A 27,647-nucleotide genomic window follows, 5' to 3' on the forward strand; every position below is an offset into this window, starting at 1 on the left:
TTCATCACCTTTAATCTGACGTCCCCCTGCCCCCCAGTTTATGTTAAAAAAATGTGATGCACTCTTTGACATAACGATTTAAAACAGCATTTAGCTGCAAAAAATTGACCAGAGAACTCAAGGAGAATAGTTTGGGGGAAATGGCTGAACATATGTCTTGCTGCAGAGCTTGTTGAACTAAGAAGGAGTTTCAGAGAAATACTGAAATGCGCCATTTTGTTGTATAATAACACTTAACTTTACAAACAAACAGAAAGAAACAAATGTCAGTGACAAAAAACACCCGAGCACACAAGTCCTTTATACTTATATTTAAGTTGTATAACTATAACTATGCCAAAAACTCTTGAATACTTTGTTTTCTCAAGGTTCAGAAAGTTTTAGTGATGAAACATCAGCTTACTTAAATAGAAGTTCAAAGCTGCAGCTTTTTATATGGACGTCTCAGAAATCTGTTAAAGATGTACGTAGCTTTTGAGACTAGTTTAAAACGAATAGTTGAAATGTATCGTGGTTACCTTCCATTTACAATAATATATAATTTAAAAAGCCAGAATAAACATGTATCCGTATTAATACTGTTGTACCGTATCATGAGTTGTTCATGCTGCATTTCACTACAAAGTCAGTCAATACTGGGAGTGATCTGAGAAATGCTTTCAAAATTCAGCTTTATGAGTGCAAATGAGGGTGGCACAGTGGCACAGTGGCTAGCATTGCTGCCTTGCAACGCTGAGACCCTGGGCTCGCTTCCAGACCTGGGGTGCGTAGAGTTTGTATGTTCCCCCTGTGTTTGTGTGGGTTTCCTCCAGGTGTTCCAGTTTCCACCCACAGTCCAAAAACATACTGGGAGGTTAACTGGGTTCTGGGGTCCTTGGTGTGAGTATGTGTGTGTGTGTCTGTGCCAGTCTGCCCTGCAATGGAATGCTGTCCCATCCAGGGTGTACCCTCCCTTGCGCCCGTTGCTTGCTAGCATAGGCTCAGGCTCTCCTGCGACCCTGAATTGGAAAATGGATGGATGGGTAAGTGCAAATGAACAGTATTGAACTGAGACCTGGTGAGTTCAGTTCGTGGGGTAAAGCAGAACATGAAGAAACAGGAAAAAAAGCTTAAGTGGATGGAAAGCTATCAGTGTAGGATAACCAGGATTGGGAGTTGATTGGATTGTGCCGTGATATACAGTAGTATCTGGTTTGGAAGTTGACTGGATTGTGCCATGGTGTTCAAGTTTATTTTTAGGCTTCACGTCTGTATGCTGTTCAGGTTGAGTTCTTTAGCACATTGTGCAAAGCCATTCACCTGTATTGCAATGGTGAAGGCTTTCACATAAAGGCAGTCCCCCAGTTCTCCTACTGCTGTATATTCCTACACAGGGACACTGCTAGAAGATAAATTTAGATCCCAAGCTCTTGTTCTGTCCTCTGCTGTTCAGTTTAGGCAGGTTTCCATAGAAACCAGTTAAGGTTTCTCATAAATGAGAAAAGGAGAAAATGACAGAAAATTTTAAATGCGTTTGAAGGGAGCTTTTTTAACAAATGAAAATTTTGTTTTCCTTGAGCTCTTTTTTTGCCGCTTTAACCTTTAAGAATTTCTTCCATGGATGCGGTCAGAATGTAGTTTTGCCTAGCTACACACCTGCAGCTGCAGGTCAGTCCTGTTTAATCGTTTCATAGCAAAGCTGTGTTTTTTTTTCCCATTTTTCTCCTTCGAAGGCCTGTGACAATTCTGAGTTATTTTAATTTAGAATACTTTAAAATAATAAAGTTGTCTGTGGCTGTTAAATCGGTTTTTAAATAAAACCATGTTAACAGACCATTTTAATATATGATTTGTATGCGTATATACTGTATAGTTACATGCAGAGGTAACTACAGTATACTGTACATATCTATATACATGCTTTATCCACATATACTGTATATAAATTTAACCAAATTCAGGAGAAAAATAAAAATTTGATGTTAAGGTCAAACGTAGGTTAAAGTAGTTGTACGTGCATCCACTTTGAAAATGATCTTCGGCTCACTCACAGATTTTAGCAAAAGTATTTTTATTTAACTTGTATTTTGAAATTTTGGTTGAAACAATGTACAGTTGGCCTGCTCCATGCTCTTCAAGTGCTGTAGAGATGATGAGCATTAATTCCTGTCCGATAGGTAATTACAGCTTCCAGACGGACACCCCTGAATCGTTTTGAAATGTAGCCTGTCACATTGAGAGTTGCTAGGAGAAAGGTGTCGCATTCGGGCCTGTGAGGTGTGAGGTGTGGAATAATCCCCCACTGTTTGGTCATTGTGCCCTGTGTAACGTTGCCACGGTGAGGTCATTTGGTAGCGGCTGTGTCGTCACACTGTTATTCTTAGATAGGCAGCAACCAAGTTCACCACAAGGAATACACAAGGCAGATTTTTATTTCTGCTTTATATGAACAAGTATAAAACAGTCAGTGTCGGAAATATAAAAATTCTTCTCAACATTTGCAGTTTTCAGTACTGTTAATAACTGTTATGTAACAAATGCCTTGCCCGATGATTAGTGTGATTGAGCACTATAGGAGCTGAGAGCAAATTTTACCTACAGCGTATACATGTTCCCCAAGTGGTAATAATATCAGCATGAAGTAAATCTTTTTACATTGATAGGATAGAAGGTTCTGCGACAGAATCTGAAAATCTGCTTGCTTTGCAGTCCCCTTATTATTAACGTGCGCCTTTTATTAAGAGCCTTTGTAGTGTTTCATGGTTAATGATAGGGGGCATGGTGCCAAATGTGAACTTAATGCGCAAGGCTGGCTTTTAACACTACAATTTCTGACAAATGTTGAAAGATTTCTATGTGACTGGCACTAGAAAGGTTCAGTAGATGGATATGGTAAAGTAATACCTTTTAACAAAGCTAAAAATGTAGACTTCAATAAGCAAATAAAATTCTAAATCTACTTCAAGCAACAAGGGGGTCAGTTTAGAAAAACACTGCACCATACTTTTAGTTTCCTTGTGCTTTCTTTTCCCACTTTAGACATTATCGTGCATAGATACTGTATCTACTAAATATGTAGTAGAGTACAGTGACATATATAGTAAATATACTGAACCTACTTTAGATATGGTTTCTATATCTATACACAGTATATGTGTGTGTGTCTTGACATTTACTGAATAAAACTGTGCTTAAATTTATTTTTCCCCTTAAAGTTGGCTATTGTGTGGGCTTCCCTGATCTCAGCTGAGGCTCTGCATGTTAAGACTTCACTTGTTCTTCCTCCACAAGGCCTCACAGAGTACGCCCCACCTTATCCCCTTTGGCTAAGTAGTGCCTGGCTGTGTACGCGTGAGGCCTAAGGGGGAGAGGAGGGTCAGCAACATATGCCAAGCTGTAGATGGCGCTACAGTTGACCGAGAGCCAGCAGGTCCGAGCATGTTCAGGTTGAGTGAATGAGAACTGGCAACTCTCCGTGCAGAACAACACTACACGTGTGCACATGGGCCTGCAAAGGCTTGGCTATGTTTTTGGCTACCCCTACACACACAACATGGTCCTGTTTCGTCAGCAGAAAAACATCATTTAATTAAACTGTATCCTACCTGTAGCTGTGAGGTTTAGAAACCCTCAAATGATTGTGTGACTGTGTTGTGTATGTGCTGCAGATATGTGTGTTGTTTTCATGTACTAAAGAGCTAAGGTAGGGACTTTACATGTTGCTTCCAGACTGCCCTCTGTCTTTTTAGCTTTTAATTACAGGAATATATTGAGTGATTTTTGTTGTCCAACAAGGAGAACACGATAACGTCAGTGTCTGACTCTATTGGACTGAAAAACCGAAGGTGAAGATGTTTTAAAGTTGCTTTCGATTCGTCAGACTTAAAAGACTAATAATTAAACGGAAAAATAAAAAAATAATTGTATTTCTCACCTTTGCAATGGTGAGTTACTTAGTGCAGTACAACAAAAACAATGTTTGCTGAAATGAATTTGGCTTGCTGTCCCTCCCTGTCTCAGCTGAGATTTAATTAGATGAGCTGTGTAACTGCGTGACCTATTTTTCCGCCTCTCAGAAACAAGTTTGAGGTCGAATGTGTAAAAATGAAGCGTGTGTGAATTTTCTTACTTATCCCACCCCACCCCCCCTTTCTATATATTCCAATTTACACTGAATTTGTTATTAAGCCATCACCTCACACCTTGTCACAAGACTACAGAAGCACTAGCTTCCCTGCTGGGCTGGTTTTTAATCAGATTTTACATGTCTAGCATTTATCCTTAGTGTACCAGATATCAAGTCCAATATGAGAACAAATATGGGCGGAAAAACATAAATACTGTATACACCTGTTCAGCTTTTCTTGAAGTGCTAAAAAATGCTGTTTGCCTTATGCATTTGTTTGTTTCCTTTCAAATGCTTTTCTTCCTCAGAATTTCATCACCAATTAGTGCCGGCCCCAGTGAATTGTAGTGCACGTGTAATTTGATGTATGTACGCCTTTAAACCACAGAAATACAAAAAAGATTAAGATTCCATTAACTGAGTGATGGCAGAGATCTTGAGAGTCAGGTGGTTTGTTAAACACTAGATATTTTGCTAACATTACAGTGGGAGAATAGAGAGCCTGAGAGACAGCAGGCAGGGGAGCTGTTATTCCCCTTATCAGAGTAGATGAAACAGATAACAGCAACGAAAGTTACTGAAACCTCTTATAACAGGAAGGATCCCTGGATAATATCCATGCGAGTCTTGATTTCAGCTGTGTTTCCTAAGCATTTCAAAGTAGAATGATTTATTGTCAGTTTATTGCAAATTACGACAAAATAGTGCTAGTTCCAGAGGGATTTACTTCACACCAGAGCTGAAATAGCTCAGCCTGAGCTGGCTAGACTGATCGATTGATTGGCTTGTGAATGAGTAGATTCTCAGGAAGATCAATCAGATAGCGAGGCACATCAGACAGTCATCTTGTTCTGCCTGTTCAGACAATGGCCCACCATACTCTGTTTTCTTGTTGGCCTGGAGGCCGCTTCTCTAGTATTCTGTAGTGCTGCTTAGCAGTGCTCAGCTAGAGCAGTGCACATCAGAGAGCTTTCCCCTGGATCTCCTCTGGCTCCAGGCTTGTGCTGACTCTGCACACTGCTCCTCATGCACACTTCCGCCCTGCTGCCTCGAGCACAGATCTGGCTCCCAGCCCCGACCAGGGCTCTCCGCAGGCTGGTGCCAATCACGGCTCAGGGAGGGTCTCCAACGGGCTCTGGCTGTGAAGTGTAAACAGCTTCATGAAGTACATCATGGGGAAAGGGAAGCTAACGGGACTCTGGAGCTCAGCTTCAGACCTGAGGTCTGCACAGGGAGATGCAGTCATTTCTTCTCTGTGGATCCATGAGCGAGAACTCTCCCTTGAGTCCTCATAAAAGCAGGCATAGATCTTTCACTCTTTGAGGAGGGAACAGTGACTATGTACATACTAAATGATTAAAATTTGTTTTATGAGACTGTTTCTTGCATTTTAATTTTTTTTATCAGTCAGGAAGTGTGGTTAGGTTAGAAATAATGATAGTGTAATCACAGCGTGAAATAAATGCTTCTGTGCGAGGCCGTGGGGAGGTCTGAAGTTTTTCACATTGTTCTTCAGCTCAGCTGATAAACCTGTTCTCTGGTTAACCCTGCAAAGCAATGTACTATGCCCTCCCCTGGTTACGAAACACTTACTTCACATAAAACCATCATAGATTAAGTTCCGATTTGCATAAGTATTTACAGATGTGTATAAATGGTACCTACTGGCTGTGTAGCCCTCACCTAAATAACTTCCCCTATTTAATCTGTGAATTGTTTCATTTTATTGCTGAACGCAGTGTATTCATTGTAATGTAAGGTCTGTTTATGTAAGTTAATCAGGGCATCAAATAGGACAGGATAGGAATCTACTACCTTCAAAGTCTAAAATAGTCAAATAAAATAGTAAGTCTAAAATGCACATGGCTCATGGGTGAAATCAGACTGGCATAACATTTGACAGATGGAACAGTTTCAGGATACGAACTCTTGACGCAAGTCTGTACTGTAACCTGGGGGGGTATGTATGAGAAACGTAAGCATGTGTGAGATATGTACCAAAATGTGAGAATGAAATGTGCTGATTCGGTCAATTTTTGTAACATCACTCTTCTGCTTTCATGTACGTGAAGACTGAATCATTTATTCGCCCAAGTGCATTACCAGAAAGTAATAGATGCATATTCATATGGCGTATGCTTATTCTAGGAAAATCCTTGATTGAAAGTGAATGTTTGTAATGCAGTAGAGATTAGAGGAGACCATTTTATTTTACAACCGAGCGGCAGCCTCCACCTGGCTTTTAACGCTTGTGTTTCTCACTGGGAAATGGAGCAAAGCTGGACATTCTCTGTGTATCGTATTAGTTCACTAATCATGGGCTCACCCATCCCACTGATCCAAGCCTAGTGAATAATTAATCGCTGTTCTTACTCTGCTTTAAACCCATTGTAACCGCTCTGTTTAAGAAGCACATCAGTAGGATGGTTAAGGTTGTTAAGCCCCTGGCTGTGCCCCTGCTTCATGTTCTGCCTGTTGTCTGAAGTTTCTCACAGGGAGTTCCTCAGCTGAAGGCTGCAGTGTGGCCGTCACTCTTCATTACCAGTGCTATTGAGCTGCATTGATGGATTGAGAGTCACTTCCAACTACTTAATTTCATTTTGCCGCTTCCTGAAGGATCTAGTGTAGAAGAAGACAGTTATTGCACCAGCCTGCTGTTTACCATAATGGATGTTCATGACTTGCACTGTGATTGACACAGTTAAACATCTTGGCATGAATGCCTAAGTAGATATAAATTGAACCTTTAATGCTGAAGTACAGCATAGAAGTAATATTAACTACATAACATGACAGTCAGTATAGTCTCTCAGCCATTGGTTTATGCAGCCAGAACTTTCCCATTGTTTCTGTGTGGAATGTGGTGTGATTACTTTTCGTTGCCACGCTGTCTGACTATTCCAGCAAAATTTTTCCACGTCAGGACTTTTCAGAAGTGATGTGCTGCAGAGGCTTCATAGCATAATTCTTCACAAACAGTCTTTAGTTTTCTTTCTCCCTCCTGGTCCTGGTTAGGCACGGATCCAAGGTCTTTACAGGGACCATCAATATGGAGGGAATTTTAATTCATACCTGTTGAGTCAATAATTGATTCAATTAAGTCATTAAGAGCTCAGACAGAGTGAAAACTGGAAGACCCTTTGACACTGCATGACCAGGAGTGATGATCACTGCTCTGCTTCAGCTTAGTGTCTTATCACACAGTGACTTTGTAAGAATATATTGCCTGGCAAATATACAGGGATCTGCCAATTTTAAATTAGCGGTCTTGAACTGTTAGTGATGTGAATATGACACAACTATAGAGAGTAGACACAAACACTGCAGAATATGGTATCAAGGCCCTGACTTGATGTATGTGAGTATACTGTGTGAGTGTGTGAGTATACTGAGCAAATTCAACTGTACTTGCCTTTGCTTATTTTAATGTCTGAATGTCTGAATCAACATGCAATAGTGCCTTATGTAATTTTCTTATGTTCAAATTCTTTTTGTTGCAGAGGAGGTTTTTCAAGGTTGCATCTTAAGTAGTAATTTTCACATTTGTTCTAATCAAGAAAATGCAGTGTATGAGTACTACTTCAGAGATTGGCCAAACCTTGCCATTATCAGACTTCAAGGTACTAATATGGTTTTCACTTTCCTTTTCTAATATTTGTGCTGTAAGGAAGCATGGTTTTTGTATGCTGTATGCTACAATGCAATTGGAGATTGATTAGCTTAATCCTCGTTTTTTTGGTCTCCTAGAAAGTGTTATTCGTTTGAGTTCAAGAACTGGCATGAAAAGCATTTTATCAGTTTAAGATAATACACATGTAGTAAATGCTTACTGGAAAAAAAGTCCAAATGCACATAGAGGAGTTATTAGTAAGAGACAAAACATTTGACATATAGTACATGAAAAGACTGTTATAAAGTATTCCTCTGATGGCTCATTAAATATTCTCTTCTTTTTTCATTTGGTGTAGTTTGACATCTATCACATTAAATTTATTTTGTATACAAAAATGACATGTGGACAGTCTGAATAGAAAGTAGATGAGGAAAATTAATGTTTTAATACCTTTCTCTATCTATATTTTTTAGCATTGCGTCTAATCATTCTTGATGTATTAAGACGTGTTATTCCATTGACTGTTCTTGTTCAGTCCTATTCTACAATTTTGGGAGAGCAGTTTGACTAGGTACTGCTGTCCTGGTACTGATCAGTGTGTGGCTGTACAAGTGCTGCAGCACTCTGTACTGTACCAGACACCATGGCACATTGAACACAGAAAGTTCCACCCATCTTCAGGAACCATTCGATTACCATGTAAAAGTGCTGTCTGTTGCACCTTGTTATTTTAGCATTGTCTTGTTGGCCATCATGTTTGCAGGCTACCAAGTGGTTCAGTGGGAGAAGACAGCAAGGCCTAAGAAGAGACTGGAGGAGAGAGAGAATGAATGCATGTGTTAGGACAGTGTTGGGACGGTACTAGTCAGACAGATAACTCGCTGAGGAAGCCACCCTCATCTACAGTTAGAAATTCCACTGGGGGCAACAGGACTTTGTGATGCATTCCAGGAAAAGTCAGATAGGCCAACTAATGAATCTGAACATAATTTTTCAGGATGAGATAGTATACGTCTTTGGAAGGAAGAAGGGATTCTTTCTTGTCTGTTCTGTGTGTTTCAAATTCAAGATCACATTGTGCTGTAGCCAGACTAAAAAACCCTTGGATAAATTACCTGCACAGACTGAATTAAGGTTAAAAATGGATTCTTGTTCATTTTAAATAACCAGGTGGTGGAGGAACATAGAGCATCAGGAGGTTCTGGTGCCCTTGTCTTTAGTGCTGCACACTGGAAATTGTTTTATATCTTAAAAAAGGTTTTGCTTTTGGCATCCGCACTGTACAGTATGTTCAAGAAAGATTTTTGATTATTCTTTTGGCTTGAAATTGTTAGTATATTTAGTGACTGCTTACACAGTATGGCAATAACTTGAGTCATATTTTCCTTTCTGAAACAGATCTTTGCAAAATAATTGTTAATGGCATTAAGCACCAATCATCCTGAACTTAAAACCCTTTGGTGCTTCAATTAAGTGGAATTCTTGCTGATAAATTGTTCGGCATTATTGAAAACCTTCAAGCACGGTGGCAAAATGTACAGTAATGAGATTATTTCGATGATTTCACTGTCGGATTGCATTCTGTTCAGCATTGGCTGCAGTGCAAGTAACAGATAACACCCCATTCGTTGCCAAGAAGATGTGTTCATTTTATTTTTAAGCTGTTGTTGCTGACACATTCCTGAATGAGTTTTTCTTGGCCTGCATCTTTAGTTTTCTTTATCCTTAGACACTGTGGAGAGACAGACAAATAAAACTGAGGTCTAGAGAGGGGGTGGCTGCTGTTTGGGACCTTTTCAAGCCACAGAAAGGATCTTTGAAGCAAAAGATTATTCATATCTGCCTTCTTCTGGAATGATTGTATTCATTGACTCATCAAAGACCTTTAACAGCATGATCAGTCAGAGACATTAAAATCATACACTTGGGGGTGTGATTTGCACAATGTATACTTGGAAATACTAAAGGCTTACACTATGCATTCTGTTCTGGTGGGGTTTATTGACCCTGGTTTGTCCTAGCATTAGTCTGCTATGCCACATGGCCACATGGGGCATTTCTAGGGCAATCCATAGAGAAGAGATTGTAAAATGTGTTCTTGTAGAGTACTTTCTTAAATGACTTGAGACTGATTGGGTAGTTCTATAGTACAATGTGCCATGCCTGCTCTTTAGATAAGTAGTGGCCTTCGGCAAAAGCACCAAAAAATCATATTTAAAGCATCCAATCTGTATCAAACACTCTTGGTAAAGTTCTTGCTTATCTGTTTGCCTTTTGTCAAAATTAATTGAAAGGAATTTTCAAATCTTTGTGTCAAAGTGTCCACTTTAAGAAACCAGGATAAGCTTGTAAAATGAAGGTTAAAACAGTCTGGTGAAGACTTTGAATCGTTTTCTTTTCTCTGTGCTCTGGGTGGAATCCTGTGCAGATGACTGACAAGTACAGACATTTGGAAGAAATCAATGGTGTGCAGATGGACTGAGGGTGAAGATGATATTGTTCACTGTTCTTCACTGCGTTTCCTGTCTTACTCATATTTTGGCTTTCGTGATAAGATAAACACATCAACTTTAACGTCAAACTGAAGGCAATGACAGAAATGTTTCATACAAATAACAGCTGCTTTACGGTCCTTTTTCAAGCAAGTTATACAGTGGTAGGGGCTATACAGTATGTGTGTTTAAGTACCTACTCAGTGCTCTCTTAAAATCTATTATTGTCTCTGTTTTTAAGAAATATTTAGGATTTCTTCACATTGGTGCAGTGCTTCAAGTGTGGCCCTTTTAGGGACAATTTTAAACTGCAGACCTGAATGTTTCCTGCAATACAAGTAGCACGTTTCTCGATGGCGATATTTGCAAGGCAGAAAACTAATAAAGGTTAAATCGTAGCTGTGATTGCAACTGCACGACAATCACTACTTAATACTAGGTAGTGAAGTGCTGCCTTGTAGTCTGACCTTAACAAATCTCCGACACTAGCTAGTGTGATGAGAGACCAGATTGTTGCTATAAGTGAGATTAGTGCCAGTGCCAGTAGGTGGCACTCTTTAGACCATCCATCTATTTTTTAAATGCTTTATCCAGTGGGGGGGAGTCAGAGCCCATCCTTGCAAGCAACAGGCACGAAGCAGGGTACCCCCTGGATGGGACCCCTGAACATCACAGGGCGGACACACAGACACAAGCAAGCACACACTTGCACCTAGGGTCTTTTTGACCAGAAACTCTAAAACCAATGCCTCAGTATGGCGATTGGCAACAGTGAGCTATAGACGGATGACATGTTGCACCAAAGTCAGACTACTGAATTTGGTCATTAAAGATCACATGAGATTGTTCGTAAGAGTAAGGGATTCCTGGGGCAAAAACTGGTGTGCTGGCCAAATTCCACTCTGGGCTTTCACTATCTGGCTCGCTTAAAGTTCCCCCTTAATTTAATTGTCTAAGAAATTTCTCACTACTCCAACTGGTGTTCTGTGTTGTTGTAATCAACAAACTACCAGCAACCCAAAGAGCAAGATGGCCCAAACTCTACTTCTCAATTTTTTTAACATTTATTATGTTCTTCCATCATGAGAGTGAGAAAATAAAGTCTCTAGGATGAGGCTCCGTACAAGATTTGTGTCTGTATACAATCTTTATAGGCCATCCTTCAATTTGCAAAACAAGTAGCTGAACCTCAGTGTTATAAACCCTCAGAGTTAAAATTAGCATTGCGTGACAGTATGTGGCAGGGCTTCCTTAGAATTTATGTATCATGGAAGATAGCGGGATATCATTTGGTTTTCTAAATGAAGACCTGTTTTTTTAATACTTATTGCTAACTGCTTCAGTTTTTACTTGAAAAAAATATTTTGGAAATGAATGCAGTATTGACAGACAAAATATTTTAATCAGTTTAATCTCTAAGGTCAGCTGGTCCTCTGCCAATTATTTACGAGGTTGTGCAATTTCTAAGTGAAGTCATTTAACTATATTTTTCCAGATAGATACAGTATGTGGTCAGCAAATTGCCAATTGGCATAAAACAACAATAAAAATAAAGTGTCCAAACCCTAGGATGTTGTACATCGATAGAGAAAGAAAGAGAAAAAATACAAAAGAAAAAATCAAACAAGAACATACAGGATAAACTGTAGGACAATCAGACATCTAAAAAGGTGAGTTCTCAGGTTAGATCTGGAGAGAGTAAAACAATTAGTCTTTCAAAGGGACAGAGAAAGGGCATTCTATTATCCTAGTAGAGTAGAACTGATGCCATTAAAAACAGCATCCAATTAAAAATGTTTATAAAATCCTTAGTAAATTATGACAATTTGCTGAGAATATTTTTATTGAAAGGTTTTCAATATCTTGCTGAACACCCCTGCCACTTAAAACACTGTTCCCTGTGGTTCTTTGGCAAGTCCAGTGTCACTTCTTCAACGTATAGCATAACGTTTGTGTGATGACGCATACTTTGTCATGCTCAGGAGCTGAAGTGATTTAACCGGTTCTCAACCTGCCACAGTGGGGGAAATTGAATAATAACAACGGCTGTAATTAGGGAATGCTATAATAACTTGTAAAAAATATCCTTTTATGTTTCCTGTAGCTTGTAGCTTGTTTGCTGCTCAGTTCCACTTGCTTGCTTGATTTCGTTCTTGAAGCAGAAGTTTGGAGCCTTAATGAACTCTCTTGAAAAAGATGACTGTGAGTTTAAAGCAGAAACTGAAATAAAGATTTCAGGATTAAATTTAGGAGCATGAACAGCATTTGAAATTTTCGGACATCTGGAGAATTTGGGTATTCCCTGTTCTCAAGATAACAGCAGTTCACTATATAAGGATATTTCTTTCTCATGATTTTCTGTAAATGGAAATGTTTTTGTGGGATGAATAGCATCACCATAAGCTCCACTCACTTACCTAACAGCCTAGTAATATGTTGCTTTGTTGTTATGCTGAAAGACACAAAAGTGCTGTTTCACATTTGTCCCAACAAGGCTCATCAGCCAAGTGTGTCTCGTCAACACCAGAGAATCAGGTCTTGAATCTCTGCAGCGACTGGACTACACCCTTGCTAGGGTAATCATTTACTGGGTAACAATTATACAGAACCAGATGGTTTTGCCTTAACATGAAGCATGTTAAAAACAAAGGGCACTTATCTGGAATTAATAATCCAGTAGTAAGAATGTTAAACAGAATATGCTCAATTTGGTTTAGTTTTCGTCTAATAACATTCATATTCCTTTATATACTCTATATATTGACATTTTCTTTGATCCACCCTATATCAGCATTAAAAGGGCACTATTGGTCGTGATATAGATGAAAATGCTAGATAACAGGGGCTGCAGAGTGGCAAAGTGGTTAGCATTTCTGGAGTTCTGTATAGAGTTTACATGATCTCCCCATGTTCATGTGGGTTTCCTCCAGGTACTGTGGCTGTCTTCCACAGTCCAAAGACATGTTCTAAAAACATGGTCCTGGTGTGAGTGTGTTTGTATCTGGCTGTGCCCTATGAATGTGCAGGCAGCAGGAGTCACTTCAGGTGTGTCACACCCGAAGAAGGCTCCACAGACGAAGAGTTGGGTCTCTTTTCTTATATTCAGCATGGCATAAACCTTTGCCTGCATATCTGTTCCTGTGATAGACTCTCATCCAGGGTGTATCCTGGGTATGTGCACCCATTGCTTCCCTGGATAGGCTACAACCACCACAATCATGAATCGGATAAGCGGTTATTGAAAGTAATGTGTGGCTTATGCTAATTATGCTAATTAGTGATGCTAATTAACAGCTATAATTTGAGTCTCTTTTAGTACAGATTTTTGTGTGTGTCGAGAGAGACTTCCTGCTGAAGAGACTCACCTGTTATGTCTTATTTGCGTGTCCCTACAGGTCTTGTGAAGTGACTCCTGCTATCCTAGCCTTCAGAAGAGAGAGCAGCAAAAACCAGGAAGATCTACGGCATCCAAGGGATCAGTGGCCCAGCCTGGGCCCTGTATCCAAGCAAATAGGGAAGAATCCCAGAAGACAGTTCACCAGCTGCAGGAGTGCTGGCCTGGAGGCCTATTAGGCTGACCATGGGAAGATCAGGGTGGTCAAGGAGGCTGTCAAGACAGTGTGACAGACCTGAGCTCCTGACTTGGGTGCTGCCTCTTGTTGCTTTCTGATAGTGTCTTTAAGAAGGGGCCTTCATTCCAGACATCTTTGCCAAAAAAAAAAAAAGAAAAACCCTGTTGGTTTTTTGTTTTAGGTGACAACAAAACAAGCACTTTTTTTTCTTACAAAATAAACCCCTACTTTGCATCCTCCTGTATACTAAATGTCCCTATTTTCAGAGAGAAGGTGGCTCTCTGGCTTATTCAATGTGGCCCCCTGCCCTTAAACAGACAGAAGCATTCCCAGTGTGTATGTAAGGCCTCCTCCCCACCCTATGGAGGCCAAACACAGTCAGCCGACTGGTGGGGAGCGGTCCGGAGGCCCGGAACAGTCTCTGACAGAGCCTCCTTTGGGGGGCAGGTTACCCCAGTCACCGTCCGTACAGCATCAGAGGGTATTCCCTTCCAGGTCCCATCACACCTCCCATGGTAGACACCATCATCGGCAACCAAAACGAAGCAGTCTGGAGCGCCATTATCACAGGCTACAGCAGCAACAGTCATCCACTTTTCAGCTGGCTGGGAAAGCGGAGACTGAACCATCAGCTGCAGGCCCTGTAAACAGGGCGGTGTGGCAGTTTACAGAGGCCCCGGGTCCTTCTGGGGGTAGTTACCCCTCGTCCTCCACGTCATCCTCTTCTGCTTTACATCCTCAGATTGTCCCTCCCCATTCCAGCAAGGAAGCCCAGGAAGGTGTCCCTAGACGGGAGCGCAAACCCCAGAAACCTGGGAAATATGTGTGCCAGTACTGTGGGCGGCCCTGTGCCAAGCCTAGTGTCCTCCAGAAACACATCCGCTCCCATACAGGAGAGAGGCCATACCCCTGTGTCCCATGTGGTTTCTCCTTTAAGACCAAGAGCAACCTTTATAAGCACCGGAAATCCCATGCCCACAGGATCAAAGCTGGGCTTGCAACAGGCAGAGAGGGCTATGCTTTGAGTGGACCAGAGAGCGGGCAGCCAGGAGAGGAGCAAGAAGAGCCAACGGAAGGGGAAACCACAGACTCAGAGGAGGAAACAGGCCAGCACACGTCTTCCTCTTCCCTGGATACATACGGAAGGCTGCCATCCCAGAAAAGCAGCAGCGTGGAACTGTCTGCAGCAGAGGAAGCCCAGCGCTCTGAAGATTCACAGGCCATCAAACAGAGACTAGCCATGCGTTTGAGTGAGAGAAAGCGTGCACCCGTGGTCGTGTCAGACGATCCCCCTTCCTTCTTGAGCCCTGGAAGTAAGGGCAGCACAGAATCTGGCTATTTCTCTCGCTCAGAGAGTGCCGAGCAGCAGCAAGTCAGTCCTCCCAATGCCAATGCCAAAAGCTACGCAGAAATCATCCTAGGCAAATATGGGCGATTGGGGCAGCAGCAAAGGATTACACCCCAACAGCAACAGCAGCAACCTTCGTCTTCCTCAGCCTCAGAGGAAAAGGGAGTTCCCTTCACTGTGCCCAAGACCCAAGTCATTGAACACATCACAAAATTAATCACTATTAATGAAGCCGTGGTGGACACCAGCGAAATTGATAGTGTCAAACCTAGAAGGACCTCTCTCTCAAGGAGGAGCAGTATAGAGTCACCCAAAGTTTCAGCTCTGAAGGAACCTTTCTTATTCGACACAAAGGCTGAACTCCCCAGCTCCGGCACGGGTGGGAGCATGAGTGTAGGCTTTCCGGGAGAGACTCTCCATCCCCAGTTCCCTGATGTGGATCTACTGGCAGGCCAGGCCTCCACAGTGCCTCTTCTAAGAAGCCACTCAATGCCTTCCTCTGCGGGCCCCGGTGAAACTGCTGGTAGTTCCTCCCGCGGTATCCGTCTCAGCCACTCTTTTGATGAGCGACAGGCAGCGGCAGCAGAGGTGCGGGCCGGAGCTTTGCTGCCACCACACCAACGCCTGCTGAAACGCCAGCCTGCCATTGAGATGCCCTTAGGAACTGAGTTCATTCCCGAGGAGGCTCCTTCTTCCTCGGCTTCTAGCGCCATGGTATCGGATCCCAGCAGGAAACTCCGCCGGGGGCCCAGGCCTTATGAGTGTGAGGCCTGTGGTACCCGCTACAAGAAGCGGGAAAGTTATGAGACCCACCGTCGTACCTATTGCCCTGCTCGATTGCCACAAGAAACTGAAAGGGAAACAGGGACCAGTGCTTACCGGGTAGACCGTCCCCAGATGATGCACTACAAGTTTGGAGCCACAGCAGCAGCAGTGCGGAAGAGAAGGAAAGAAAAAAGCCTGGGGGATGAAGAGGAGCCTCCTGTCTTTGAATCTAGTCCAGCACCAGCAGCTACCTCCTTTCCTCCTTCTTCCACCTGTATACCACGTAGGGAAGAAAGTCGACCAGCTGCTGAAACCGTGAGCAGGGAGGGTCCTCTTAGTACTTCGTCACAGACAGAACAGGACAGAAGAACCACATGGAAGGAGATCTCTGTGATCCAGCACACCAGTTCTTTTGAAAAGCTGGACGTATCTGTTGAGAGTCAGGAAAATGAGGAAAAAATTGTCATTCCTCCTCCACGGGAGGAGCACCAGCAGCAAACACAGCAGCAGCCATCAAAACCGCCCTCCTTTTCCAAACTGGTTCGTCAATCCAACATCCAAGTGCCAGAGATCCTGGTTACAGAGGAACCAGACCCCGATGTTGTGTTGGCATCACCTCCAGCAGCAGCAACAACAAAGGAGCCAGAGAAGGTTGAAGAGTTTCAGTGGCCCCAGAGAAGTCAAAGCCTGGCTCAGCTCCCAGCTGAGAAGCTGCCACCAAAGAAGAAGCGCCTTCGCCTAGCTGAAGCTGCTCAGTCCTCAGGAGAGTCCAGCTTTGAGTCAATCTCTCTGCCCCGTAGCCCTAGCCAAGAAAGCAGCTTGTCCCATGCTTCCAGCCGCTCAGCATCCTTTGAGGAATCAGGTAAGCCTGATATTGAGACGCAGCCAGCATCTACCAGAACTTCCCATGTGACACACATGCTGACTGTACCATCCGGGCATCATCAGCATCACCAGCCTCACCGAGAGATGCGCCGCTCAGCGTCAGAACAAGCGCCAACAAGTGCTCAGCACCCAGCCCAAATTGCAGAAGTCCGAAGCAAATCCTTTGACTATGGTTGCCTTTCCCCCCAATGCTCCTCTGCTGCATGGAGAGAAAGGCGAAAATGCCTCCTAGTTAGGCAGGCCACTCTGGGAGAACCTGAGCCTGAAGACCAACCACCTGGACGGCCGACAAAAGCCACACCACAGGTTTGTCTGTCCTATCATAGCCCAGCTGCTCCCCCCGTTGAACCAAGCACAGCCTCCTCACCTTCTGTACCAGAACCCATGTCCAAGTCCTTGCAGCTTTTCCAGCCCCCACTACCTCTCTCCCGGGATCTCCAGCCTGTTTTTCCCCTCCATCCACCAGTCCCTGTTGGCATCACACAGGGACAAATTCCTCAGCTCTACCCCACAGCAGGTATCTCTGAGGTTCTGTCAGCTCAGATTGGCCCTCACTCTTTTCTGCAGACTGCCCCACAGCTCAGGCCGGGCCAACTCCACATAGCTGAGCGTTTAGGTCTCCCGGTACAGCAGTACCCCCCACTCCTGCCACTCCAGTACCCAACAGGTGCCGCCCAGGCCCTCTACCTCCCAGTGCCATCAGGATTAGCCCTGCAGATGCCCCCAGAGCCCTTTAGGGAATCAAAGCCATCCCCTTCCTCACAGGGCCCAGGTCCCCAGCATCCTCGCCCAGTCATTGCGCCTAGCCTGGAGCAGCTAAGGCCAGTAGTGTCCTTAGTGGTGCCTGTCCGCATCCAGACCCATGTCCCTACTTATGCCAGTGCCATGTACACCACCCTCTCCCAGATCCTTGTCACTAGGGCCCAGGAGTCTGCCCGCTCTGCCGTAGTGCTTTGCAAGCTAGAGGAAGAAAAGCTACAAAATCCGTATTTGAAGATCCCCACCCCTGATTTCAAAAGCTACTTGCCCATGACATTGCCACTTGAGTCGGTCGCTGGCATGGGATCTGAGGACGTGTTAGGGCCTTCTCCTGCTGGGGGAAACAAACGCATGCTCTCCCCAGCCGGCAGTCTGGAGCTAAGTGCAGAGGCACAGCGGCAGCAGAAGCGAGTGAAGGAGGAAGAGGAGGAGGAGGAAGGAGGAGGAAGGCAGGAGAAGGGTAGAGCTGGGGCTGCCATGGAGCGGGAGCGTGAAGACAAGGAAAAAGCAGAGAAGACGGAGGAAACAAAAGAGGAACAAAAGGCGGCACTCGGAAAAGGAGATCAATTCAAGGAAGAAGAAGGAGAGGAAAGCCAATTGAACATCCCAAGAGTCCGGAGCCCTGACAGCCGGAAAGGTCCCTCATTCCCCAGCCTCCACACCACGACATCTGTCAGCTGGTGCTACCTAAACTACATCAAGCCAAACCCTTCCACGCTGAGGGACCCCCAAACCTCTGTGTACTCGTCCTGGTGCATCAGCGTGCACAATCCCAACCTGCCCGGCCTGTCTACCAAGACAACTCTTTCCCTGCTGCGATCCAAGCAGAAGCACAGCACCGAAACCTACACCATGGCCACCACTCACCGCACAACTTCAGGCAAGCTGGTGCCTGCCAACTCCAGGAAACCCCGCATGGCAGAGGTAAGAGAAACACCAAAGCACTCTGCCTTTTCCTAAAGGATACATGAATGATTTTTCCTTCTTTGTGACCTTTCAGCCCATCTTGTGGATTCGCCTGCTGGTAGCTTATTGAGCCTGTTAAGTTATTTCTTGAAGGATGCCAGGGTCTCTGCATCACCAACGTGTCTAAATAGCTGGTTGCATCTCATAAGACAACCTCATGGTATTCAGCGTACTTAAAAATAAACACATAATTATTCAGCATTAAAATCACTTTCAAAGAATATGATTCCAATGAAAGGTGGCTGGACAAGGTTGAAGTGTTTGGTAAATACCAATATCGGTTAGCACTAAATCTGAACTTCATAGAAGAGATTCGTTTTCATGTGTTGTTCAGGTGGCATAGAAAAGGTAAGATTTCATTAACATTATCTGAATGTACGTTTAAGTATTTTGTTTTTTTTTCTTTTAAAACTACCGTTGCTTTCGGTTTAACATTGGTTTAAGGTAGATTATTTGTACTTTGAGGAGCCTTTTGCATTCCCTTCATTTAGGACTTCTAATAAAATAACTTTTTTCTTCCTTCCTGCATATACAAACCAAAGATCTAATTTCTTATACGCATAACACATAAATTGCTGAATAAATAAGGTTGCGGTGTTTTTTGTCCAAACCTCCCACTCTTGACATGATGGATGACACAGTGAAAGATGAATTTTCTTGATTATTAACAAGTCTTGCTCTTCCCTGTGTCCGTCCTCCTCCGTGTAGATACGCGCCGCACCTGTGAGCAGCTCGGCAGAGGTGAAGGAGACCGCAAAGCCGGAGAAAGAGGAAGAAAAGAGGAGCAAGAGGGAAGAGGAAGCTTCCACATCGAAGCGCAGCGAGCCGTCCCGTATCCGAATCTTCGAGGGCGGGTAGGAGCAATTCCAGATCTCCCTTCCCTCCCTCTTAGTAGCTCAAGCGCATACCTTCCCAATGTAAAGACCCAGGACAATGCCACTTTCGGGATCACAGGAATATTGTCGTTGTCTGCTTGCTGTGTTAAAAGAGAAGCCTTAGGCTATGTTATTGTTAAATATATCAGGAAGCTGGCTTCCCGTATCTGTGTTTGTTTTGAAGAAAGACAGAAATGTAGTAAGATGAATGTCTGTGGCAAGAGCAGCCTTATTGTGCTGAGGAAAAACAGCCTCCTCAGTTCTGTCAGTCTCCTTGGCACAGTTTACTCTGAGGAGCCACTCTTTAATAGCGCTGCCACTGCCTGCTCTCATTAGGCAGCGGCCGAGGAAAGGAAATATCTGGTATTGAGCTCTCATACACCAGGGTAAAAATAACCAGGCTAATAAATGGGCCTAAATAGCACTGACTGGAGGTGTCGTTTGTCAGGTTGTTGCAGAGCAGAGCATCGCTTAGGGGATCCAATTTAAGGGAAGGTGATTCTGTGACACTTATTCTCTGGATGGCTCACATCCTCTTAGCCACTGGCATTCTCACACACTGCCCATCACTGTCATGGTATAGATTGGTGATATTTTCTGCTCGAATGCTCAATACCATTGCTAATAACTTTGCAGTATATAGTGTTAGTATATCTTAAATATTCTGACCATATAAATTAACCCAGACTTTGAGTGTTAAGTGCGTAACCTGACCATTTAAAATACAGTATACTGCATTTAGCATTCTTTTGCTGTCTGTTTTTTCAGTTCTTCTAAGTCCATGAAGCTTGCAGTACTTTATTTTCTGCTGATTTTTATGTTCATATGTTTTGGATAAGTCAGTTTCTCGCTGGTTGTCTCCCTGCTCTGTGCACCAGAGTAGCTCAGGTGAAAAAGTGCTGTTTCAGAGAGGTCTGTAATTCACTTTGGGTCGGGTCCCCAAGAAAGAGTGCAGCTGGACGTGCAGCACAGAGATCCTGTGAGGCGACTCCTGTGGCTTTCTGCCCACCTGTGATCTTGCAGTGATGCCACTGTGAGCCTCACCACTCCTGCAATGGAGGAACTGCATGAGTGGAAAATGGCAGGTCCCTGTGACAAATCGGTGTTCTAGAGGGAAGCACTCCCATCTCCCTCTCCTGGTGCTGAAGCGAGCCTCGTATCAGTAGGGCCCAGTTGATTAACAACTGGCAGTTTGCAATGAGAGGACTATTAAAAAAATGATGGCAGCACTTCCAGATTATTTTAAAACATCTTGATTTTTATTCCAAATACCTCTGGTCTTCATTTTAATTAGACTAGTCACGTCTGTTGGTATGGTCTCATACACTAAAATCCCATAAAGCCATAAAGTCCCCTATGAATATGTTGTCAAGCCTATACTGTACCAGAGCAGGTGAATTACTGTATGGTTCCATCTGTGTGAAATAAGGGCCTTTTACATTACCTCAGTATCTCGTTTTCTTTCAGTTTTCGAAGCGCTAAAATTTGGCTCCAACTGAGTAATACTGAAGTGATGTTTAATAGTGAATTTTTACCTGAAAGTGATGGGTAGACAGTCCAGCACAATGAAACCACAGGGAAGCTCCTTTCAAGCACAAATAGCAAGTCTCCCATGAGGCATGGTGCAGAAAGTTAAAATAAATGCAAGATTGCGGGGAAGAAAAAAAGTAAAAAAAAAACAGGCAGTTACTTTTTGTTTGTAAAAGCCATTCGAGAAAAATATGTTACACAGTTGTACCCAAAACCCAAAACCCAAAAGAGACCCAAAACGTCTCTTCGGTGGGTGATTTTATAACCTTCCATTACCAGGGTAAAAATGATACATTTCGTTCCCCTTTTGTCAGACATGATACACAGCGAGAAGCTGTTGATCCTGGTAGTTGTTTGAACAAGTAGAGGGCTCAATGTTTGTCAGATTTCTAAAAGTGCTAGAAAACATGGTATGCTGCAAATGGAATTCTTTTCACGGTTCATGATGTTCACAATGTTTCATACAATCCTCTGCAAAGTAAGTTTAATAATCTTTAAAAAAAGCAATATTCTTTATTGTTTATGTTTTTCAGAAAACGCTCAACATTGTTTTAGCAAATACTTCACTGGAGGCCACACTAATGAGGTTTGTTCCTCAGCCCTCTGCTGTAGTAGGTCCCATGAGGCATAGAGATCACATTTTTACTTGATAATAGCACAATACAATCCCATCGTGATGGCTGAGCTTATTATACAGAATGTATTACCCTTCCTTCACTTATCGCAAGTGTTAAGAATGGGACACACACGAGCATACTTCAATACTGACAATTGAGACATTGTAGTGATAGTCAGGACTGAAACGTTCATTTTAATCCCCATTGTTTGAGGTGATTCATTAGTAAGTCTACACATTCAGATTTCTAACATATTGATGTGTCAGATTTTGCCTGAAAACAGCCCTGCTTCAACCAAGAAGGTTTCTGTTTGAACCTTTAAAAGAGAAGATGTAGATTCATAGTGAAGTTTGATAAGTGTGAGACTTAATTGTGGTGCATCTTTGTTGCTTTTTTCTGAGAAGGACTTGGAATGTATACAGTAATTAAGAACCCAGATTTTGTTTCGGTGTCACAAAAGACATTTTTTGTATTTGAATTTTCTTATGATTAGTGGAATAAATCTGAAGGCAAACTGGAGGTATTTGAGTAGCTAACAGCTTTTAAGAAGAGACACTTCTCCTGGACTCCAGTTCATGTAATATAAACTGAAATATACATCTGAGACCAAAAAATAAATTAAGTCGCATGGAGAAAAAAAAATCAAAACCAAGCTGTGAAGCTGAGACAGGGCTGATTCGGTGTGGAAAGGTTTTCATTTTAATTATGAGTACAGACAAAGAGCTGGGCTGCATCTTTACCAAGAAACTAAGCACCTAAGGAGGAGGGGAAAATGTAATGTGAAGAGAATGATGACAAAAATGAAGCACTGGCATTAATTACACTTATTTATCATGGGCTCCAACGTGGGCTCATTATGTGAAAACTCTACTTCCTTGCAGACAGGAAGCAGTTTGCTTCTCCCCTTTTCTGTTGTTTGCTCTCTGCCCTCATGTGTGAGGTATCAAGGAAGCTGCTGTTCCTTTTTTCTCCTCCATTTTAATTATGTTCTTAGTCATTAGTTTCAAGAGGGAAATAGAGGTACACTCGCAGATTATTTGAATATTTCATATGAGCTTACTTGGAGTAGTTTAAAGTGGTGCTTATTGGAATTACCCGGTACTTCAATCTGAAAACCAGTTATTTTAATTTTATTGGTTGCTACATTTATTGTAAAAAAAAACTGAGGGGAGAGAACACAGGCTGTTCATCTGTCTCAGGTGCTGTGAGAGCTCTGAGTTTGCAGAGCTGTGTTTCATTTATTCAAATGAGTGCTATGACACGTGCAACAGCTGTTAAAATTCCTTACCTTGCATCTTAATTAAAAGTTTTAATCAATCTCCATTATGTACTAAACACCCCTAAGATCTGTATCCTTAAATTACCGGAGCTAAGAGCCCTTGATTCTACTGTTTTGATTCCTCCAAGGGAACTCAAGCAGGGAATATTAAGACTTGATTAAAGATATACAGCAATACAGTATAAAGAATCAGGTTATTTATATTTCATTAATCTTTTCAATGCATTACTGCAAAGGCAGACAGAGTCTTTAGGTCTGTACCTACCTGAAAGATAGTGCTAAGATAGTGGTTCTGTTTTTGTTTCACAGCAGATATACAGTACTGTAGAGGATGCTAAAAGTCACAACACAATTCAGCAAAGGTTTGAAATGAGTTTCAGTGATAAAAAAAGGCAGACTCCTGGAGAAGACAGACACAAGGTGTCTCCCCTGAGGCCCTCCCAATCCAAGCAGTTCTGCAGGAAGTTTTATAGCTCTGGTCAAACTCTTTCATCACAGTGAATGGGTGTTTAGAAGTGATAGTTACATGTACAGAACTATACAAACACTTCCACACATGGTGCAAAGGCTATTTCTGCTAATGTTATCCCTGCCGTACGTATGAGGAAAGTTTTGTACATTTGAACATGTGTCAGTGAGGTGCAGTGAATGGACATGCAAAGTTAATACTAATCACCATGGAGCCATAAGGCAAAGTTAAGAGAAATATAGAGGTAGAGCTGTGACTCAGGCATGAGCTTCATTACTTACAAGTAAAGTAATGATTAATAATAAATGGGCTGGCAATGAATTCCTGTTTTTTATGGTACTAAACCCTCCTTAGCATGCAAGTATCAAGAGAGAGTTAAAGTGTAGCGATTAAGAAGAGAAAGCCTGATCCATTAATTAAAGACTAGCAATCCCATTAATTAAAAATGACAGGAATTCCTTTCAGATTTTACATTTGTCCAGCACAGTCCTCGTGGAATGAACATGACAGACACATTTCTTTTTAAATATTTTTGCAATTGACCTAATTTAAACACAGACCTATTTTTGTAAAGATATGCTATTCAGTTGAATGCATTGGTTTTTTTCTTTGACCTAATACAAGAATCAGAACTTTTGATATTTTGGTTTTTTTCACTACCCTAAAATACAGACATTGCAGTGGAGGTACTGTAGTAACTGTTACACATTTTCAAAAGTGGCTTAAAACAACCTTTTGTAGCTAAACAGGATTATTGTTAAAAGGCTCAGCTACCTTTCTTATAATGTATTAAGTTCAAGAGGCACTCATGGCGATATAGTTTGAAATCAGTTCCTATTCAGAAGTAAAAGCTGTTTCATTAAAGGTTGAATTTTTATGATGCCTTATATTTTTACATTGGACTTACTGTGTTGCTCTATTCTTGTATAGGTTTCCCTCCATTCTTATGTCTAGTTTTATTTATAATGGTCAGTTCTTGTTACAGTTAAATGCAGAGCTTAAAGGATCATGAATATAATAATTCCTTAAACATATGTAGCGCTTTTCTGGATGCTCCACCTAAAGCGCTTTACAGGCAATGGGGACTGCCCTCCACCACCCCCCAACGTGTAGGCCCCACCTGGATAATGTGAACATTAATAATAATAATTGTTTACACTTATATAGCGCTTTTCTGGACACTCCACTCAAAGCGCTTTACAGGTAATGGGGTCTCCCCTCCACCACCACCAATGTGCAGCCCCACCTGGATAATGCAACGGCAGCCATAGTGCGCCAGAACACTCACCACACAACAGCTCTCAGTGGGGAGGAGAGCAGAGTAATGAAGCCAATTCATAGATGGGGATCATTAGGAGGCCTGCTTGGTTAGGGCCAATGGGAAATTTGGCCAGGACGCCGGGGTTACACCCCTACTCTTTTGGAGAAACACCCTGGGATTTTTAATGACCACAGAGAGTCAGGACCTTGGTTTTACGTCTCATCTGAAGGACAGCGCCTGTTTACAGCATAGTGTCCCTGTCACTATACTGGCGCATTAGGACCCACGTGGACCGCAGGGTGAGCGCCCCCTGCTGTCCCCACTAACACCTCTTCCAGCAGCAACCTTAGTTTTTCCCCGGAGGTCTCCCATCCAGGTACTGACCAGGCTCACACCTGCTTAGCTTCAATATATTGATCATTATATACAGATCCAATAGGTCAGGGCAGAGCCGCTTATGGTCTTTGTACACATGTCCTAACCATGATCTACAACAGGAATAAGAATGTTTCAGGAGGCTGACTCAAGTGTGAGTCAAGAAATTACTAACCAAGCAAACAAAGCTCGCATTCACCAGTAGCACAAGGTTCCACACCAAAAGCCATGTTACTCATCTCATGTAACAGACAAATAAAGAAAGAAAAAGGCCAATATTGAGAGATTGATCTTTCGGGCGCATTCTCTCCCTCTCTGACAGTACGCATGCATAGTGTTATTCTCTTATTGAGGGTTCAATATATTTTTTAGTTTAGAATCAACACTCATTTTTGATATATTCACCCAATCCTGTGATGGACAGGCCTCTCCTCCAGGGTGTAGCCTGCCTTGTTGAGTTCTAACCCTATTTGTGATGTAGCGGTTGGCAGCACTACTTAATCAGGCAAAAATGGATGAATATTCACCCCCCACACACACACACACATTTATAAAGGGCAGAGGGATGTGAAGGAGAGAAGGGAGTTTATAAAGACTGACTGAGGAAGTGAAGTCACAAAACTGGAGGAACAGAACAGTTGCGGTAAATGTTTGGAATGACCACACCTGTCAAGTTCACAAAGGTCAAATCAAAGACCAGTCTTATCTGGCCTTGTCCTTCTTGAGAGGTTGAACTGCTGTGTGTTTGCTTTGTTAGATAAAGTGATGGAATCATTGTGATGGAAAGCAAATTGACTGCACAGTGATTTTATTGATTTTATTTTAATTCTTCTCTTCAAAATGTTTTTATGTGAGTACTTTCAAATGTAGTATAAGTGACACTGATAGGTCAATAGTACTGTGGTTTCTTTGTGTGCCACATATTATAAATACCTGGAGAATTCGTACATTTACATCATATGAATCCTGTATACTGTATTTGTGAGAGGAATATAAACTTTATTTTTTGACTCTGTACAAATCAAATGATTCACGTCAGTTCAGTACAGTGATGCAATTCTGAGTTTTCAGTTAGTTATATCTGATGAATAGAATGGCTGTCCATCACTTGGAAATCTGCACAATGTCTCTTTAAGGTGGTATAAAAGAGAAACCTTGTCTCATTTGGCAGTCTGCCAAAGGAAATGCATGTTTCGTGATCAAAAAACGTTTCTCTCGCTGTGGCAAGCACAGTGAAGAAGTCCCATGGTGTTCGTCAATCACTGACTCACATCTTCAAGTTGAGGCATGGTAATGTTCACCACAAAGAATAAAGACATAACCTTAATAGATTGCAAAACAGACACAACTGTAATCTGAGTCATTGATAGAGGTCATATGATTTCTCATGAACTGAAAACCTAAAGATGATTGTACAGTGCAAAAATCCTCACGTTGAGTTGAACAAAGCCAGATACTTGTTGTCTAAAGTCTGCAATGCAATACGTTAATGTAATAATTAATGGGGAGTCAAACCATACAAATAAATGCATAACCCAGTATGCATTGTACTTATAATACATGTTCAGGTGTATAAATCTAATCTTATATTGTACAAAAGGGTAGAGTCCATTCGAGAGCCACAACAGCTTACTGGGACAGATCTCATCCTGTTTCTATAGCCTTAAGTGGACTTAAGAGCACATAACCCCCCAACCCGGATGGAATGGTAGTCCATCACAGGAAACACACCTCCTGTACAGCTGGTGGACTGGAGTAACTGGGGTAAAGGCTAACTTGACTACGCTATTTTTCCCCCGTGTCATGGGGCGGAGCGGTGGCTCTGTGGCTAAGGATCTGCGCCTGTGGCAGGAAGGTTGCCGGTTCAAATCCCACAGCCGGCAGAGGAATCCTACTCCGTTGGGCTCCTGAGCAACTGCTCAGCAACCCCAACTGCTCCAGGGGCGCCGTACAATGTGTCTGTGTGTCTCACGGAGAGCAAGCTGGGGTATGCGAAAAGATCATTCCTAATGCAAGAAATTGTAAAGGGTTAATAAAGTGATGTTATTATTATTAAAGTCAGTCATATTTAGTCCACTGCAGGATCAGGGTGTGCCTGATCATAAAGGAGAGCATAAAGGAGAGATAAGTGGTTGTATTTTTCAAAGATGACAGACAGCTAAGCCTGGGGGTGTTTTTCGAAGTGCGGGTGAAGTGTTGAATGGGGAACCAGAGAAAAGGAATGTCGCAAGGATGCTGTTCTTACCATGATCCTTGGTTCTGGATGACAGTTGGGTCAGTGGGAATCCTGTTTCATGAAGGCTGTGTTACAGCCTGGGAATGACTTAAAAGCCCAGTTTGGTCTTGACAAGAGGAGAGGTGAACCAAAGAAACAACAACAACAACAACGACAGTGTTTAGGCGTCTGTTGTCAAGCAACAGTTTGGAAAGAGGGCTTCAGAAATAGCATCTGTACTGGGAGGCCCAGTGCAACACTGCTAGATGCCTCCAGGTATCCTAGCGAGGGGCCGTTGCTGGTTCCTCTTCAGTGGTTGAAAAAACACTGGTTTTCATTTAAAATAAGCAGCTTTGTTGATATCTCTAAGAGACATGTCTCCTTCGTGAAATTGTAATTTGGTTTATCAGCAATATATTTCTTGCCAAAAATAGTAATCACTTGGCATGAAAATTTGGGGTATTCACTTTTTTGGCTCACGTATGTTGTACTTTTGTAAATGAGTTTTGGTCTGGAAGGGC

The 27,647-nt window shown here is 42.5% G+C and overlaps 1 protein-coding gene across 5 annotated transcripts in view; it reads left to right on the plus strand.

Moving 5' to 3' along the window:
- Positions 1–27,647, plus strand: part of hivep3b (HIVEP zinc finger 3b) — a 114,465-nt gene that overhangs the window by 78,842 nt on the left and 7,976 nt on the right. For all 5 annotated transcript variants that reach the window (XM_088602818.1, XM_088602819.1, XM_088602817.1 and 2 more), the window contains 2 exons: positions 13,606–18,463; positions 19,214–19,359. In XM_088602818.1, coding sequence (XP_088458944.1) covers positions 14,144–18,463; positions 19,214–19,359 — 4,466 coding nt within the window. In that variant the 5' untranslated portion in view covers positions 13,606–14,143. The remainder of the gene's footprint in view (positions 1–13,605; positions 18,464–19,213; positions 19,360–27,647) is intronic.

The sequence above is a fragment of the Lepisosteus platostomus genome, chromosome 13 (genome assembly GCF_059453375.1).
Source record: "Lepisosteus platostomus isolate fLepPlt1 chromosome 13, fLepPlt1.hap1, whole genome shotgun sequence".
Classification (NCBI taxonomy): domain Eukaryota; kingdom Metazoa; phylum Chordata; class Actinopteri; order Semionotiformes; family Lepisosteidae; genus Lepisosteus; species Lepisosteus platostomus.